Consider the following 18,674-nt stretch of genomic DNA (forward strand, 5'->3'; position numbering starts at 1 on the left):
TTATAAGAGACCCATGCATTCATTATAAACCAGATTGAAACATGACTCCTGGTTGTTTGTAAGGATCAAAACGCAGTTGTCAATTCTAGACTGTACTATGCAGTCTAATGGTAAAAAGAAGATACAGTATACTTTTCAAGGTAGCTGCAAAGCTGTATTGAAAGCAAAAGCACTTACCGATATTAATCTCATCATCTGTTAGCGTGTCCCCAATAAAGTCAAACTGAAATGACTGTAGAGTTTGAGAGAATTTCTGCACGGCATAAGAGTAATCTGGAAAAGGAAGAATTGAAGGTTGAATCAATGCATAGGAGTGGTGAGTTAAATTTTAAGAAATAAACATTGGACAAGGAGATTTACAGTAAATGGGTTAAAAAAGAGACACAGGACAGAAATCTGTGCACTTGGAAAACTAAAAAAGACAAATGTGCATATTAGGGACTCCAATTTCAATGAGTCTCTGAAAATTCACCTGCAATATTAGTAGATGCAACAAATCTCAGGCAATTGATGCTCCAAATAGCCTGTTGATGAACATAAGAAGTTTTCTTCAGTAGAAATGTGCCAGCTCGAATATGCTGTTCACCATGTGGGGATACATTCAGAGAATTTGGCATCATGAGTATTGTTTATAGGGACCAGAGGTTAGCCAATGAATAAAATGTAAATTGAACAGTATAGTTAGATTGTCGGCTACTATAGATAAGAGAGCTCTAGTCAAATCAATGGAGTTACTCTGATTTACGTCGGCTGAGGATTTGCCCATGCTGTCACCCAGGGTGTACTTCAAAATAACGCTCTAGATTTGCTCAAGACTTGCTATCAAACACAGGAGCACTACCCTGCCTGACATTTTAAACCAAGACTTTCAAAAACGTAAGTTAAGCAAGTTACATAGCTGCTTTTATTTTACAAAGTACTGAGCCCCTGACAGCTCCCAATGGAGTGAAAAGATAACCAGTGTAGACCAGCAGGTCTGACAGCCTCACTGGGTCCCTGAGCTGGGTGACTCTGTGCCCCCCCGACAGGACGGGGCTGGGGAGGCCAGGACCCAGTGCTGCCCAGACCATGGCGTGCACTCCCCAGCTCTCAGCACTACCTGCAGATATCACGCAGTGCTCTGGCAGTGATTTAAAGGGCCCAGAGCCCCAGCTGTCACCACTACTGCAGGAGTGGCAGCAACTTCCGAGAGCCCTGGGCCCTTTTGTATTGCCAGGCCTCAGGGCAACTGCCCTCTTTGCCACCACTCGTTGGTGGGCCTGTTGTAGACATGGCCCAAGTGGCCTGATTTTGAAAAGGACTACCGTGTCTGTCAGCAAAATTTATGTTGTGCAAAAAACACCCCTGAATTACATGAGCTTCGCCGGTCTAAGTAGCAGCATTGTTGGGTCCCTGTGAGGCTCTGTGGTCCTGGAAAGGGTAGGGCCTCAGGCAGAAGGGGCTGCCAGCCCTCAAAGCTGCCCGGAGTGCACCATGTGATGGTCTGAAGGGGTTTTAAAAGGCCTGGGGTTCCAGCTATTGCTACTGCCACAGTAGCACCAACAGCAGCTAGGAGCCCTGGGCCTTCTGTATTGATGGCCCCCAAGGCAGCTGCCTCCTCCGATTCCTCCGCTTGTCAGGTCTGAATGTGCACAGCAGTACGTCAGGGGGAGAGTTGCTACCACTGCTCTTTGGGGCTAGTTGAGTTATAGGCTACGTCTACACGTGAAGCCTACATCGAAGTAGCTTATTTCGATGTAGCGACATCGAAGTAGGCTATTTCGATGAATAACGTCTACACGTCCTCCAGGGCTGGCAACGTCGATGTTCAACTTCGACGTTGCGCGGCACCACATCGAAATAGGCGCTGCGAGGGAACGTCTACATGCCAAAGTAGCACACATCGAAATAAGGGTGCCAGGCACAGCTGCAGACAGGGTCACAGGGCGGACTCAACAGCAAGCCGCTCCCTTAAAGGGCCCCTCCCAGACACAGTTGCACTAAACAACACAAAATACACAGAGCTGACAACTGGTTGCAAACCCTGTGCCTGCAGCATGGATCCCCAGCTGCCGCAGCAGCAGCCAGAAGCCCTGGGCTAAGGGCTGCTGCCCACGGTGACCATAGAGCCCCGCAGGGGCTGGAGAGAGAGCGTCTCTCAACCCCTCAGCTGATGGCCGCCATGGCGGACCCCGCTATTTCGAAGTTGCGGGACGCGCAACGACTACACGGTCCCTACTTTGACGTTGAACGTCGAAGTAGGGCACTATTCCTATCCCCTCATGGGTTTAGCAACTTCGATGTCTCGCCGCCTAACGTCGAAGTTAACTTCGAAATAGCGCCTGGCACGTGTAGCCGTGACGGGCGCTATTTCGAAGTTAATGCCGCTACTTCGAAGTAGCGTGCACGTGTAGACACGGCTATACTGACAGGTGAGCTCTTGCTCGTCAGCTGACAGCAGCTACATGAGAGATCTCACAGAGGTACAGCTGCATCGATATACCTGTCCTGCTGCAAGGTATCTAGCAGAAACATCATAAAGCCCAGCTCCTGAGGTTGATGAAGGCTAACATTTAAGTTGCAGCAAGCTGGAGCGCGAATCTGCCCCAGGCTCGTCTGCTGCAGACTGTGTGCATCCTGCTGAGGTGCATTAAATAGTTCACGAATGTACTTTGATCCTAATTAATAAAAATCAGCAGCTGCTCATGGCCAGCTAATCCATGAGAGGTAGTGCAGGACTCAGTGTAGCAGTGTACCCCAGAGTGCCATAAGCTAACTGTCTAGACAAGGTCTGAGAAAACTGCTGCCTATGTTTAAGATACTATTTGCATGTTTTGTATTTGATGAGAAGAAAATTAATACTGGCGCCAAACGAGAGAGTTTGCCAGACCATGGGAGGTCAATATTTTCCAGCAGCGTTACCAACACTTCCACTGCTTACTGGGCTCTAAGAAGACATTTAGGGGTAAATTAGATCTAAGAAACAGCACAGAACACTGAGAGCCAAAACTGGTGACTATAAACAAACTTCATGAGACCACGGGAAACCTGATCATATCCATGATATATGGTCGTCTGGCTAACTAAAATGACGTCGGACATTGCTGGATGAGAGAATGCCAGACTAGAGAAGTTTAACCTGTAGAACAAATATTTTTGGGTAGATGAATGTATTCTTCTGAGTGGGTTTTTTTTTTTTTTTAATAGAGCAATAAATAGCTGTAGATATAATTGCCATTTGGGGCAATATTTCTACAAGTTTGCCCATTTGGGAAATAAAATAAAAAAATCACCTTTCAAAATGATACTGACTTTTGCAGGGCATCACAAACAGATTAACATACAGTTCTATGGACAAACCACATAGTGAAACACCTGGGCTTGATAAGCCAGGGGTTCTCTCACTGAACTCTCCAAAGCACTTTCAGGCAGTCCGTTGGCTTGTTTTTCTCCCAGTGATGAAGACATTGCTAGTCATTATGTGTCTGCTTTGCATTTTTGTCAGCTACACCATTATTTTAAATTCAACTGAGCACTTCTGCAGAGGAGCCCAGGATGGAAGGAGAAAAAACACTCAGAAAAAGAAAACCCAAACTGCAAAGTGATCTGTCATGATTAGAGCAACAGAGGCCACTGGTACCAACTACTCTACAAAAATTGCAAGTTCTGCATCCTGGAAGAATCAATACAATAAGGAGGTGGCAGGAGTAACCAAGTAGCTGCACAGTCAAGTGACTTTATTTTTACCTAGTCCCATTAATATTGTCCTAAAATGAGTCCGTGCATTAAAAGCACAGAGAGGATCTTAAAAGTATTTCATGGTATATATATATATATATATATATATATATATATATATATATATATAAAAAAAAAAAAAAGATTGTAACCAATGTGATGAACCACACTGAGTCAATCTTCAGCGTTACTGGTTACGTTTTGTGGTCTCCCTGTAAGAATAAGCACACAAGCTAACCAAATGAAAGTGCGTGACCTGGTTTGCCACAAGGAATGTGGTGTAGACAGCAAAGCGGAAGTGGGCTTAACTCCGTTTCTTGCTTTACATCAGAATTTTCCTGAAATTCAGGGAGGGGCTATAGGCAGAGTTACAGGCTGGACCCTTTATAAGGAATTCTGAGGCACAGAGTTCGAATCCATGCTATAAACCTTCCCGAAGACTAAAGATTTTGTGAGCACAAGGGCAGGATATAAATTCCAGTTCATGCTCTCCTGTAGAGTACAAGGGATTCTTCCTGAAATTAACTAAATATGTGAATTTAAACTTGATTAAATTGTGTTAAACCCTTGTGCAGACAGACTCTCATTCCAAATTCAAGTGAAAAGGACACTTCAATTCTGAATAGAGTATCCACACAGGCATTTAATGCAGATTAACTGATCATCTTTAAAATCACATCTTTGGTTAACTTGGATTAATTTTTCTCAATGTCCACATGTAGGCAACCCCTCTAATGCCGAAAGCCACAATTTCCAAAGCATTTTCTCATCTGGGGTCCCTCCTCTTGGGGGTGCCCAATTTTTTTTTTCCCCCAGGTGCCAAGGCGTCTCATCTCCTGCTGACAGCTTAGCCTTCCATGCTGGCCTTCAAAAGCTGAAACTTCCAGCATTGGAGGCCACTTTTTGAAGTCTAGGCTATCAGCCCCATAAGAAAGTGAGGCCACAAATGAGGGACATACATACTGAAGTGAAGCTAAACTGCATTAAAATAACACCCACACACAGATGCATGCACACTGCAAAACAGAGGCACTTGTTTACAACTCTTGCTTTCAGGATTCTTCTGTCAATATATTTTCTTGGCATAAAACAGCAGCAGATCTAGATGCATTCTTTGGGTTAGATGGAATGGTGGCTTTGGTGAAATTACTAATTTTGGGTGGTGTTTGGGACATTTTAACCAAAAAAATCTAAGGCTTGTTCCAGGTGCCTATCATCTTAGTAGCTGAGCACTGACAGGGATATTTTAGATATGTAGTGCATTTAGAAAGTAGAGTTCAACCACCAAATCCCTATTCTCTCAGGTCCTTAATATGGGGCCTTAAATGATGGGCAAAATCTTTTCCTTTACTAAAATATTAGACTCTTTCACTCTACTGGTGTTAGAATGAGATCAGAGTTCAACTAGTGATAGATCAGTCAAGAACACATTTAAAAGTTGGTTTGTAAGTGCATTCAAAAGGAAGGACAGGTGTGATATGGTGAAGGTGTTTGTGATTCACTGACTATATGCTGTGAAATTCATGTTTTCCTTCAAGCAGCCCTGTACGCTGGTGAAACAGAAAGTAACTTAAATCTTGGCCACAATGCAGGTGACCACAAACAGTTTTGAAAAATCTTTTAGGATAGCAGCAGGTGCAAAAATATGCAGCTGATTCTGTTTCCCCTGCTAGGCTTCAGCAGAGAGAAAGGGTTCACCAGACACATTTACCTCTCCAAATCAGAGACAAAATTGGTACAGATTTGCATACATTTTTATCACCACTTTCCTCTGGTGTGTCTTCAGCAAGCAAAGGCAAAAACACTAGCTGTATCTAGAGGCAGGATAAGGGAACATTACGAATAAATTTCCATTGGCCTGGTCTCTGGGTTTTACTAGCTAATAGCTGAATTCATGAAGAGGAAACTAGGGAAGAAAGGAAGGGTAGTCCAGAGTTTAATCAGATGCCCTCTGCTCCACTTCAGGCTGCTTCATCCTTCCTCATTTTCTGAGAACTCTGAGTACAAAGGGGGGTGTAGTAATTAAAGCAGAATCCAGCTCCTCTCTCTCATGCTGAGCCAGGCTGTTAACACAGTGATGTTCCACACAGCTTAAATCCAACTTGTCAATGATCCAAGTCAACTTACACAATCAACTTTCCACCTCCAGAGGCCTCACGTACATCTGGCCCCTTCTGCCTCTGGAAGGGAGAGAATAATTCACATTCTACATGCTTGACAAACTAGGAAAAGCAGTAAGCTGCGACTCAGCTGTGCAGGGATTTCAGCTGGGGATTGGGCAGTATCTGCCAAGTTCTTCCCTCTGTGCCACCCTGCAGAGCCACTAGCCATCTGGCAACTGTCTTTTGGGTTCAGTTGTTTTTCCCTGCTGCTGCTCCTGTTTTGCTAATGCTCAATTCTAGATCAAAACCAAGTGATTCCTCTTAAATACTATCTCAGAGGTTTTTAGTGCAGCCATCAGTGGGATAAGCTGGTCCCCCCTGCCTACAACGCAGCTGTGTAGTCAAGGTCCCTCACTATCAGTATTGTAAATTTGCTCTCCTGAACCCAGCATAGTCCATGCTCTTTTCAATGCCAGAAAGCACACAATGACATTGCACTCCCTGGCTACACTTATAGACCTTAACAATCGGCTGACTGCAGTACTAGCTGAAATCCTAATCTTACTGGGAGGAGCTGATGAGTACAATGGGACACCTGGGTGCGAATTCCTGCTTTTTGACAGACTTGTGGAGGTCTTGGTGCCTCAGTTTGCCCAGCTGTAAAATGGAAAGGACAATCCAGGCCTATCTCAGAGCCAAGGTATAAGGCTGGGTTTGTCATTTCTTCAGGTGGGCTGTTTCACTGGTGCTTAACAAGAACAGCATTTTACTGGAACTTCTGGGGTCTGAGTGCTGTATAATTTGCTTAATGCAGGAAGAGGAGGGGAGAGAGTCCAAGGAAATCGTCACCAGTAGCTTCCCATTTCCCATTCAGCCTCTCAAAGCCTAGGAACAAGACCAACCACTCTGCTAGCGAAGGAAAAAAGGGTGTGGTTTCCTCTGAGATCAGTTCAACACCCTGCCTTGGTCAGTGAAGCGGCGATGGGTAACCCGCAGCCTGTGCATTTCTATGTGTGGCCCAAAGACATTCTGTGTACCATTGCCCACACATGGGGTTGCCAGATTCCACCGCTTTCTGGCCACGTAGGTTTTCTTCCTACTGGTGTTACTAAAGTTAACACATGCATAAAGCTTGGGCCAGGTGGCAAGGTGGGAGGGCGGCCTGGGTCCCTGCCCCCAGGAGGGGTGGGGCCAAGGGTGGAAGGGGCATGGCTTAGGGCAGTCAGCCCTGGGCCCTCTCCACACACCCTCAGAGCTATGGCATTTCAAAAGGGGCCCGGAGGCAACTGCTGCCCCCTTGGTGGGTGTGAGTACAAGTCATGTGCTCCCTCTGCATCCAATCAAAGTGCTGCTAAGATTCCATCAGCACACCCTGCAAATAATAGGTATGCAAGCGCAGTTTGCAAAACCACCCTGTCCCAGGAGACCGTCCTGGTTACAACAATCTTGCGCCCCACTGAGATGAAGGAGGGGCATCTTGCAGCCCATTAGCCTGAACTGCCCACTGCTGTATTAGAATTCCCTTCACCACTCTAGAGGATAGGGACGGAGCCTTTAGCAGCAGTCTGAGCCTCTTATTCCGGAGCCCATTTGGCAACAGCAGGAGGAGCTCAGCTAATGGGGAACAGAGAGCCCTAGCCAGTTTTGTACACCGGCTATCTTGGTAAGTCATCCAGGTACATTATTAAGTTCTCCTTCCTGCTGTTCTGCTGGTGGCGTAAGAATGAATTACCCTGGCTGCAAATGGAACATGACAGACATAGGATTATCTGTACAAACACAGCTGTTTATAAAGGTCAGAGGGAAAAAAAATGCTTGAATTCAGGGAGTTTGGATGAAGATGCTGTTGAAACCGGGCTCTAGGAAGAACCCAGAGGACTAAAAGGGGAAGCGAGCCAGCACTCTCGTCACTGCTCTGTAGGGCTAGGCTGCGCAGCACAGATCCCCCACATAATGCAGAAACTGGACAGCCTTTTCTCCTCATAAGCTGATTGGCCTTGAGGAAGCTGGTCACCAGCTCTTCATTGCCGCTGTTGTTGTTGTCATGCACAGAGTAAGTCACCTCCTTTAAACCTGAACTAACTTATTTCAGAGTGACGATAAGCCACCAACGAAAGGCACCAAGGTAAAGCCTCCTGGACAGAGCCCACTGTACTTTTCTCTTTAACAGTCTACAGTAATGGATGCTCCCTTTGCAGAGAGGCAGAGTTCTTAGTAGGAATTCTGTTTAATTGGCTAAGTGGTTAAACGGTGGCTTTAACCGCTTAACCAATTAAAGGGAGGCAGCTGTGGAGGCCACTCCAGCACCCCTTGCCCCTCCCCGCCAGCCCCCCCGACAGCATGTTGGGGTCCCAGGCTGCTCTGGCCCAGCTGGACCTTCCCTGCCTGCGGTGATGCTGCAGGTTAGGTGGAAACTCCTGTGCCCCCAAAGCGGCCCCAGTGCCCGACACATCCAGCTGCAGCAGACCCACTGCCCCAGGGCGCTCTGGACAGGGACTGCTCCAACTGGGCTAGAATGCCTCCACCTGCAGCAGCCCCACAGGGCTGGGGCAAACCCCTGATCACAGTTTGGGGGAGGGGGGATGCTCCAGCTCTTACCAGTTACCCATTAACATCCCTAGTTATAAGCATGCAGCGGACAAAGCTAAGATGTTGCTGCTTTGAGCTGCATGCACCACTGCTGCACTCTGGGATTAGGGAACTTTAACCAAAATGCAGAGTACACAGGAAAACAACAGGGGACATAAATAACACTCTATTACTCCTGGTGTCACGGGACAGCTGGCCCCAGTAAGGTTCAGCTCTCTGTGTGAGGACAGGTGTGTCTGTTTGGCCCCTTCAAGAAGATAGGGCAGCACCTGAAGACTCTAAAAGGCACAGGAGACCCAGTGTGAGAAAGAGAGACCTGGTGAATCAGAACCAGTCAGAAAGTGGAAGGTGGGAGTTGTCTGGAAGTGAGGAAGAAGGCAAGTAAGAGATGTAAGGGCCTGTATGTTTGGGGCCTGGGAGAAAGCTGAAGACAAGGAAAACAGCAAGAGAGGTTTGATGGGCTGACATGCCCAAGCCCAAGAGCACAAGCGAGAGGGCTGAAGGCAGACAAAGCATCAGAGAGAGATGCCTGCTGGCTCTAAGCCTGAGAGTTAGAGCCAAGGGCTAGAGAGAGGGTTGGAGAAACAGTGGAGAAGCCCAATGGCTGATGTCTCCAGGACCTGAGGAACCATGAGGAGGCAGGGGGGAGTTGAGATGGTTTGATAAGAAGCAATGGGGGCTCCCACTTGGCAGAGTAGGATTGCACTCTAGTTGGAAGGGCTGAGGTAGCTGTTCTGGTACAGGGATGGGGGAGAACTGAGAGAGTCCAGCTACGGTCAAAGGCACTAGGCTATGATATGTGAATCATTATGGGACAAGACATTGGGTGAGCTTAATGACTGCACTGGGTGAGAAACAGATGAAATGTGGGACTTTTATTATCGTAGAACACTAGGACTGGGAGGGACTTTGAGAGGTCATTGAGTCCAGCCCCCTGCCCTCATGGCAGGACCAAGTACTGTCTAGACCATCCCTGGTAGACATTTATCTAACCTGTTCTTAAATATCTCCAGAGACAGAGATTCTACAACCTCCCTTGGCAATTTATTCCAGGGTTTGACCACCCTGACAGTTAGGAACTTTTTCCTTATGGCCAACCTAAACCTCCCTTGCTGCTGTTTAAGACAATTGCTTCTTGTTCTATCCTCAGAGGCCAAGAAAAACAAGTTTTCTCCCTCCTCCTTATGACACCCTTTTTGATACCTGAAAGCCGCTGTCATGTCCCCCCTCAATCTTCTATTTTCCCAAATTAAACAAGCACAATTCTTTCAGCCTTTCTTTATAGGTCTTGGATTATGGATTATCATCCATTAAATTATGGATTGTTCTGACCTGTGTTAAAGGATAAGCTTGCTTGGGGTTACTGGGGACTGAAAGAGTCATGTTGTGGCCTGCCAAAAGAGGGCGGTACTGTCAGGGCAGCCCTATCACACAAGGTTTTGGGTTAATTCAAGTTAAGATGCAGTGAAAGTGATTTTTCCGAATGAAATTAGGAGAAAAAAATTGAGTATTGTACAGTAAAATAAATATAAAATGTCAGTGGTAAAGAACACAGATGCTCCTTGTACTTTAACATGGTTCTCATGAGCCTTCTGATGCTCAGGGCCTTTAAAACAGGTTACTTAAGTTTTTGTTCTCCTTGACTTCTAACTAGCTAGAGCTCCTAGTGCGGGGTCTGCAACCTGCTGCTCTGGAGCGCATGCGACTCTTTAAGGATTTCTTTGTATCTCCCAATAATATAACTGCAAAGTGAGGGGGAAAAAAAAAAAAGCCTCCCAATTATTTTCAAGGTTTTGGTGAACATCTAAAAGCCCAGCAATGAACAACTCATATCTAAAGAGCTAATGATATGTGATCTTGAAACTCCTTTAATATGTGCAGTGCATTGTGGAACACGTGTGTGTGCTGTTCTTAAAACAGGGGTTTTGAAAAATAATTGCGGCTCTTGAATTATTGAGTTTACCAAATTCAAAAAAAAAAAAAAAAAAAGGCTCTTCTTGCTCTTTTGGTCGCTGACTCCTGTCCTAAGGTTGCACGGGACTCTTGGATAAAAAGAGCTCACAAGAACTTGCCCTTCCATGGAAAACTCCCACCCTTTGTAATTAAACATGAGGGCAAGAGCCATTCACCACTTCCAAAAGAGTACTGCTGCTGTAACAGCCTCTTTGGGTTTGCCAAGGGCTGAAAGTTACAAAAGGAGAAGATGACCTTACTGGATTCTCTAGCTTTCCTGACAGAACTCTGACTGTGTCTGTATTTCATGAGACTCCAGGCAACACAAGCAATGGCAGCATGCCAAGCTGCTCTAGAAACCTGTGGGCAGGCAGCAGACCTTGGAGACAATAGCAAAAATCCTGTCCCAGACTATGAGAAGAAAGGCTTCTTCATACACGTAGGAGAGGGCTCTCGGTCATGACAGGGATGACAATTTAAAAGCGTAAAACCCCTTCCTTCCAATCAAAAGCCTCGTTCAGCAGTTTCCTCCAAGAGGCCAACCCTGAGGTCTTGAATGGAGAGATTCAAAGCCTGAATGTAGCTATTTAATGACCAGCTGCTAGGAAAGCCTGGAGAGAGTATATGAACTGGTGAACTGTAGCACAAAGTGGTGTCATTGATTCGGTGGAAAGTCTGGGTAACTAGCTCATTTTTAGCCCTGAGAAAATCAGTTTATTTGCATACTTTAGGTCAAATCTGAGAGGCCTTTATTTAATTTTCAGTCAGACAAATCCCTTCCCTCTCCCCACACACCAACCTCTCTTCTTTGCCATTAGATTTAACTGGCATTTAGATGCAGATATCTAATTTTTCATCTCTCTTTATACCTTTAAACAGCTCTCTCTCTCTCTGTAATCCTCTCTTCCTGCCTTGGATCAAGTTAAGTTGGGGCTGCGTTCCAGCCAGATGTCTCAAGGGTCAGTATATTTCTCTTGACCAACAAGTGTATCCTTAAATAACTCCATCTGGAAACCAAGAGACAACCAGCACAAATCCTACAATACTGACACCATCTGTTCCCAGATGGGAACACTGCTTACCAAGCAGACCACCATGCTCTGTTGCAGTTTTTTAATGCATGTGAAGCTTCAAGCATTACAGCTACCTTGTGTGACAAAGCCGCACTTGATGCCAGGTCACCTCACAGGTGTTGCAGTCACCTGGACAGATGGAGGAAGAAAAACTCTCCTGGCCATCACAGCTCATATATTAGCATCTGGGAAACTAAACAAACAGACCCTTAAAGTCAGGTGTCAGCAAAGTGGTGGGCAGGACCCCTCAGGGAGGGCATGAAATTTCCTAAGGGGGCACAGCATGATCAGCTGGTGGGTCTCAGATGCATCCATCTCATTAAAAAAGTTGAACTATATTACTCTTTTTATGTACATTTATATACCAATTAATAAAGTTTTTACATACTTATTTTCTTACCCATGCGAAAAGATATTTTATTTCATATGAACATAGCTGCAATTTCCACTGGTTTGGACTACATTAAATAGGGTCGGAGTGGGCTGCTAATTGCAGGGATGAAAAGCGGGACCTGACATAAGAAGTGCTCTCCCCTGCTCTACGGTGTAAATTCAAATAACCAAAGGTGGGCCTGCAACCTGACAAGGAACAACTGTTATCTTCACCATGTCTTCTCCAAAAACAAACAAATGTTCCTAGTCCCACCCATATTAACTCTCAAGCATCTAGCTCTCATTTCTATGCATTATGGAATGAACAACATTGCAGGAGACCAAGGCACAAGAGCCTGAACTGGCAGAAACAGGGATATTGTCTTCTTTACCCACCTTCCAAAGAATCCTTCTGATGCAGAGCAGGATCTAACACAGCTGGCCAGCTCAATGGTTTGTGGACCAGACACCATCCCCTTTTTATTAGAAAACAGCATCCTTCCAGACATGGCCTGCGTCCTGGCACATGAAGGCCGTACATCTTCCAGTACATTTATGGGAGCCTTGGAGGGAATCTGGCTGGCCCCTCAAGACTGCTTGGCAAGGATTAAAAGCCAACTGTTGCACCCTTTTCCCAGCCTCCATGCCAGTGCAGGTTTGAGTCCTAGAGATCATTTGAAAAAAATCACTGCTGCACTTGGCACTTTTAGATAGACAGATGTGGGGCGAGGAGTAAAGGACAAAAGGGGACTAGAGAATCCAAAACAATAGTTCAACTGGAAAATGGGATAAGGGCTTGAACTTATGTTTTCCTTTTGTAAAAATTGGTCTGTGCTGAAACTTTATTTGCCAAGATTCAAGCTGAAGTAAATGTAAGTAGACATGCAATAAACCCAGTCAGACATGAGTTTAAAGATAATAATAAAAAAAAACAAAAACACACAACAGTCTAAAGAGAATACCATGGGTTGAAAGTTGTTTTGTTTGCCGCGGGAGGGAAGACATACATTCTCCTCTTTAAGGAGCTGCGTTTCCATCTTTAACAGGGTCTGAGCCTGTGATGGCTTTCACAGTGATTGGCTTAAGCGAGTATGTACTGCCACCAGCCCACTTTGCAGTTCCAGCCTGCTTTTGTCATTTAAACAAGTCCTGCACCTCTTATTTCAACTGAGCCAGTTTCCTTCCTCCTTCGTTTAGCAACGGCCTCCACTGCAACCCCCTCCCCACAAGATGACGCCCATGACAGAGAAAGCTGGGATGACTTCACAGGGCATCGGTTCATTTTTCAAAAGTGAAAAACTGGACAAAAGAAAAACAAAGGCGAAAGCTAAAAAAAAAAAAGCAACATGTTGTTTCCAAACCACAATAATGTTCTGGATGGCACCCTAACAGGCCTCCAGCCTCAGCCTGCCACACTGGATTATGCCAGATTTCCAACCAGGCAGACTCATTCTTGAGCCTCTCTGAAACATAGCAGAGTGAGAGCTTTGCCTTCCATCTCCTCAAATCATTTTGACTGGACAATTAAAGTTATGGCAATGTAGCATTGCTGAATTCCAACGATCCATTCTGAAACACTAAAAGCTGAACTCTGTCTGACAGCACCCTGGATTCACCAGTGTTCTGAAGCCATCCTTTATTTGCAGACTGTTATCTTAGGACACTCCTACAACACTGGACTGGAAAAGAAGCCAGTTCTCCTCCATGTGGAACATGGTGGTGCTAAGAGCCCCCAGTCATGGTAAGAGGGCGGCCCGTGAGGGGCCAGGGCATTTGGCCCTCAGTGCTGCCCGGACCATGGCCTCCCCTGCTTCTCTCACAGCTGCATGCAGCTGTAGTGCCACTGCCGCAGCAATTCAAAGGGGCCAGGAGCTCCAGCTGCTGCCAAAGTAGCAGCGTCAGTGCCGGGAGCTCTGGACCTCTTTGAAATGCTGAGCTCAGGGGCAACTGCCCCTTTGTTCCCTCCCGCCCCCAAACCTTCCACTGGTGGGCCTGCAGATACAACATAATAGGCCAGATTTTAAAGGGGCTTCAATCTAGTTTCAATTCTGAGGTTACTTATAACAGCAAGTATGTAAAGCCACCGCCTATGCGGCTGCAGTCAACCTTCTAGGTGCTCATTTAACCTTGAAGTTAGTTGAGATGGCCTATGATTGAGGGCTGTACAGAAAGAATCTTATGCACTAGATAATAAGTACGACAGACCTGATGCACAGCTCACTTTAAGCAAATGGGAGCTTTCGGATTAGGCCCTCTGTTTGTATCATAGCCACACAGCCTGTTGGTAAAGGAGCCCCCTTTACCTGCACATCTACTAATATAATATATGCCATCACGTGCCAGCAATAGCCTGTTGGGTCTCTCTCGCAGCCTCACTTCCAAGCTAATGCGCTTCAAGGAAGTAATGCGGACATTGTGCATCAATTCCATCAAGTTCCTCCCAGATGCGTTTTCATTCTATTTCATTAAATATGTACTAGGAAGAGATGGAGGTGACTCCTGGAGTTTGGATGGCACCTAGGTAGAAACTCCTGATCACCTGAGGGTTCTCTCTCTCCCTCCCCTCTGCCCCTGCCCCTCAGTAATGGAAGCTACAGCAAATTTTAATAAATTTGGGACATTGGGTGAGTGGAGAAGCAACATCAGGAACAAAGAGCACTGGGCAGAGTTTACACTTGCCTTAAAGATCTACATTATATTGCTATGACACAGCAAGGTCTCATACATTCTCACAATTGCCAGAGCTACTGCCACACACAGAGACAGGGAGAAGAGTAATGAGTATTTCAAAGCAAGGGGCTTGAGGTCTGAAACAGTCTATTGGTTAGTTCCTCATTCAGCCCAAATCTCATAGCAAGAAACCCTATATTTAAATCTTTCAGGGAGAATTACTTACTAAAGTGAGAATATCGCTAGCGGCCACCATCCCAAGGTGAAAATTACAGGTTTAGATGATGAAGAATCAATTTTTCCTAAGCAGAAATATATTTGCTGTTCTTTTATGAGGCAGCATGGGCGAGAGGCCAGTGCATTGGAGAGGGATTCCGTGAACAAGGGTTCTTCCCTTAGCTCCACCATTATTCTGCTGAGTGACACAGGACTGCTGTCCTTTACTAATTACAGTGCCATATGCGGCCTGAGCACCTGCTTCCCACCTGCACTGGGGGGGCAGAGTGTGGCTGCTCTCTAAGGGGGTGGAGTCTGTGCTCAAGCCGTATGGGGCAGGAGCTGTGGGAGGCAGGCCCACAGCTGTGGGGACAGGAACAAGGCAGGAAGATAGACCTGACAGGGGAGCAGGCAGGAGCATGGGTGAGAGTGACCAGTGTAAGCTGTGGGCTGGAGGAGGAGCAGCGGGGCAGCCATGCAGCTGGCCAGAGGTGAAAGGTGGCTTCCCCTTTTGCCAGAAGAGGAAACAGCTGGTGAGCAGTGGCTTGGGGGAGCCAGCCAGGGGATGGGGCGGCTGCTGGAGCTGGCACTGCCACAAATGGAACATGCAGAGGCACGGGGCACTACGAAATCTGGCAAAATTTGGTGCCCTGCACAGCTGTGTGTTTTGCCTGGTTGGTAAGAACACAGCCCTGTGGTGACTTTAGGCAAGTCACGTCACCGCTTTGTGCCTCAGTTTTACCATTTGTAAAATGGGGATAATAATAATCCTCTGTACAGTACTTTGAGATCTAACAGTGAAAAAGCACTGAGCTAGATAGTACCATTTTCATAGCACCCAAAAGCTTAGTAGTTGCATTATGCACATATAAAAAAAGACAGGCTGCTGCTCCAGAGTATCCATGATCTAAACAGAAAAGAGAAAGTAATATAGCACATTTGAACTAAGTTGCACTGATGGTTCCATAGTCAAAGGAGACTAAAAAACAGGAGAGAATGCCCCCTCACGCACTGCCTCCCCTCAAACAGGGTGACAAGTAGTACTAAAATTTTGGACAATGTAACTTAATATGAGATTAAGAGAACCAAAAGGCAGAGCTGAGAGAAAAACTCCTTGAAGGGGGAAATAGCTGTCCATACCAAAGGAGAGTGGATGATTTCTTTGATTATCTCCTTGATTTTTGCCATGAGTTCTACCCAGTTTTACGAGATGGTATGTAGAATCTAAGGTTTTAAAACTAGATCAACAGTAACGAAAAAAATCTGTCAGAAATAGATTTAGCGAGGAAAAAGAGCCAAGCTGCAGGGGAAAAACCCTCTGCTGCTGATGTCTGTAATGTCTTTTGAAGATAGAGATCATTTAAATGGAAACCAGATTCCTAGCAGACCAATGTTGTTGGACTCCAAGTGTAAAGAGCCTTGGCTGAGCAGGCACTTCTGCTATATTATCCCTGCACAGAAAGAACAGTATTAGCCCCATTACTGTGAGGCAAATGTTTAATAACCAATAAAAAATTGGAATGATTTTGGCAGCTTACTCTGTGTAGAAAGGATCTCTCGTTAAAGTCAGCGCAAACAAGAGAAGAAAAAGATGTTTCTCTGAGACCAGCCAGAACCTTGAGGAACAACTTTGCAGTCCAAGCCCACATCTGTGGTTTATACAAACAGCCCTCAAGCTGAGCACTGCCGAATTCCTTTCTGAGGGGCTCAGCGGTAAGAGGAACGGGGAGCGAGAAGGATAAAGAGAGGTGCAACGTGGTGGCTCTGACACTGATCTGAGGTTACAACAGTGAGTGCATGACCCCACCGTAGGGGAGAGAATGGCAGGAGAGTAGAGGCACAAAGTGGACAAGCTGTCGAACAGGTGGCTAAGAGATCAGAAAGGCAGGCAGGGGCAAGCCAACGGAAAGTTTTAACACAAGATGGGCCTATTTACAATTGGGTTTGGAGCCAGCTATAAAAAATGTAAAGGTGGAGGAGGGTGGGACCATACAGAAAATGACAGTGTATTCCTTCTCATAAATGGAAGGGAGCTAGTTTTAGTTTGACACAAATTTTTCATGGCCAAGTTTATTGTTCCTTATTGTCCTGCACTTCATGCTGAGACAGCGAGGCTAAATAAAAATGACAGACGCTACAGTGGAGATTCCAGCACCTCTTCTATTCTCACTTGATCCCATAAAATATGTGGAAAGCTTCAGATGGAAGAATTTTCTGTTTTCAAGTCAAGAATATTGACTCAAAAATGACTACCAAGTTGAATTCCTGTTCTAATGCAGGAAACATATTGTATGTCTTTGTTTCAGTCTTAAAGGACTCCAGTTAATCCTGGCACAACTTTACTGTTTCCAATCGAGTTACACCAAAGAACAGTTTGGTCAGAAAACTTTTCGGCTGATTTTTCCTTACAGTATGTGGTGAATCATGAGATTTGTTTCACAATCTGTGGTCATAATTCTTCTCTTTTTCCATAAGAGGTCTAGCCTCAATGCTTTAAAAACTGGCATGGGAAAACAAGTTACATACCATCACAGAGAACCGAGGACTGGGTAATGAAAGTAACTTCCCAAAAGAATACATTTGATTTGAAATGCAACAGAGATCAAAAGCTACAAACACACTGCAAATCCTCACGAGGCACTGTCATGAATTTGCATGCCTTTATATAGTCCACCACCCCCTAGTGGATGGAACTGCAATTACCCAAATATGTGCCATAGGCCCTATATTTCAAGCTAGCCATTGATGAAGATTCCTTTTAAAATCAAGCAGTAGTGACCTTGGCTTCTGAATAAGGAGAACTGGAGTTCTCTGCTGGAAATATGGCTTTCTAAGACGGCACAAAATACAGCTTAGTGACAGCCAAGAAGCTCTAACGTGACCACAGATTCTTCATGCAAATAATTATAAACAATATGAAGTGGCAAAGTTCTAATGCAGATCTTAACTTCTCCCCTGCTAAAATCTGAGGGTGCTTAAAGCTGAGAGTGTGAGCAGGATCAAAGAAATTATTGCAAGAAAAAGTTTATTTTTGCATTGCACTGGTGATTAGGATGAAGTGAATACAAATCACTACCACATTCAAAAGCTATGACAGACAACCGAAAGTGTTATGCTTAGGGTGACCATATCTCCCTGTCCCAAATACGAGACAGGGAGACATGGGGCAGGAGTGGCAGCTCCTCCAAGCCCTGGGGAGCCAGGAAGGAGGTGGCAGCTGCCAGCCCTCCCCCAGAGCCCCAGGGAAGCGGCAGCCCCCGGTACTCCCCGAGCCCTGGAGAAGCAGCAGCTGCTCATGCTTCTCCGAGTCTCAGGGAAGTGACTCCCACCAGAAGAGATGGGGCAGGGACAGCCCAAATACAGGACAAATCGTCCCTTTTAAAAAATAAATCGGGACGCCTTTCTGGCATCCCAAACACAGGACCATCCTGCCCAATACGGGACAGTTGGGCATCCTATGCATACAACATGGGGGGCAGAGTTTAATTTTCATATTTCCTAGCTATGGAAAGCTTTCTTAAGCAGGCTTAATGTTCTCTTAGTATCATATCTGTATGTCACCATAGGCAGCAACACATAAATATTAATACAACCAACCAGTACTGAAAAATGTGTGCAGAATAACCAATTGTCTCTAACTTCACGATTCTCTGATTTTTGGGGGCATTTAAACTTTTGTTCATACTGGACTTTATTTCTTGAACTTTAAATCAGTCAGTTATTAGCATAAGAGTGTCTCTACTGGTCAGATCAATGGTCCATGCAGTCCAGCATTTTTTCTCTGGCAGTGGCCAGTGGCAGATGCTTCAGCGAGAATGAACAGAACAGGGAAATTCTGAAGCAAATTCCCTGTCATCCAGTCTCAGCTTTTGGTAGCTGGAGCAAAGAGATCACTAACAATCAGTTTCCCAGTCTGAATCTTGCATTGTGGGAATAATCACTAGGCAGCCTCCAGGGGAGCCTCAGAGGCATTTAGAAGAAA

General features: G+C 45.6%; 1 protein-coding gene across 3 annotated transcripts in view; it reads right to left on the reverse strand.

Moving 5' to 3' along the window:
- The window catches only part of OPHN1 (oligophrenin 1), a 140,823-nt gene that overhangs the window by 82,119 nt on the left and 40,030 nt on the right, over nucleotides 1–18,674 (reverse strand). For all 3 annotated transcript variants that reach the window (XM_075007783.1, XM_075007784.1, XM_075007782.1), the window contains one exon: nucleotides 178–273. In XM_075007783.1, the coding sequence (XP_074863884.1) occupies nucleotides 178–273 (96 nt within the window). The remainder of the gene's footprint in view (nucleotides 1–177; nucleotides 274–18,674) is intronic.

Source organism: Carettochelys insculpta, chromosome 13 (assembly GCF_033958435.1).
Source record: "Carettochelys insculpta isolate YL-2023 chromosome 13, ASM3395843v1, whole genome shotgun sequence".
Lineage (NCBI taxonomy): Eukaryota > Metazoa > Chordata > Testudines > Carettochelyidae > Carettochelys > Carettochelys insculpta.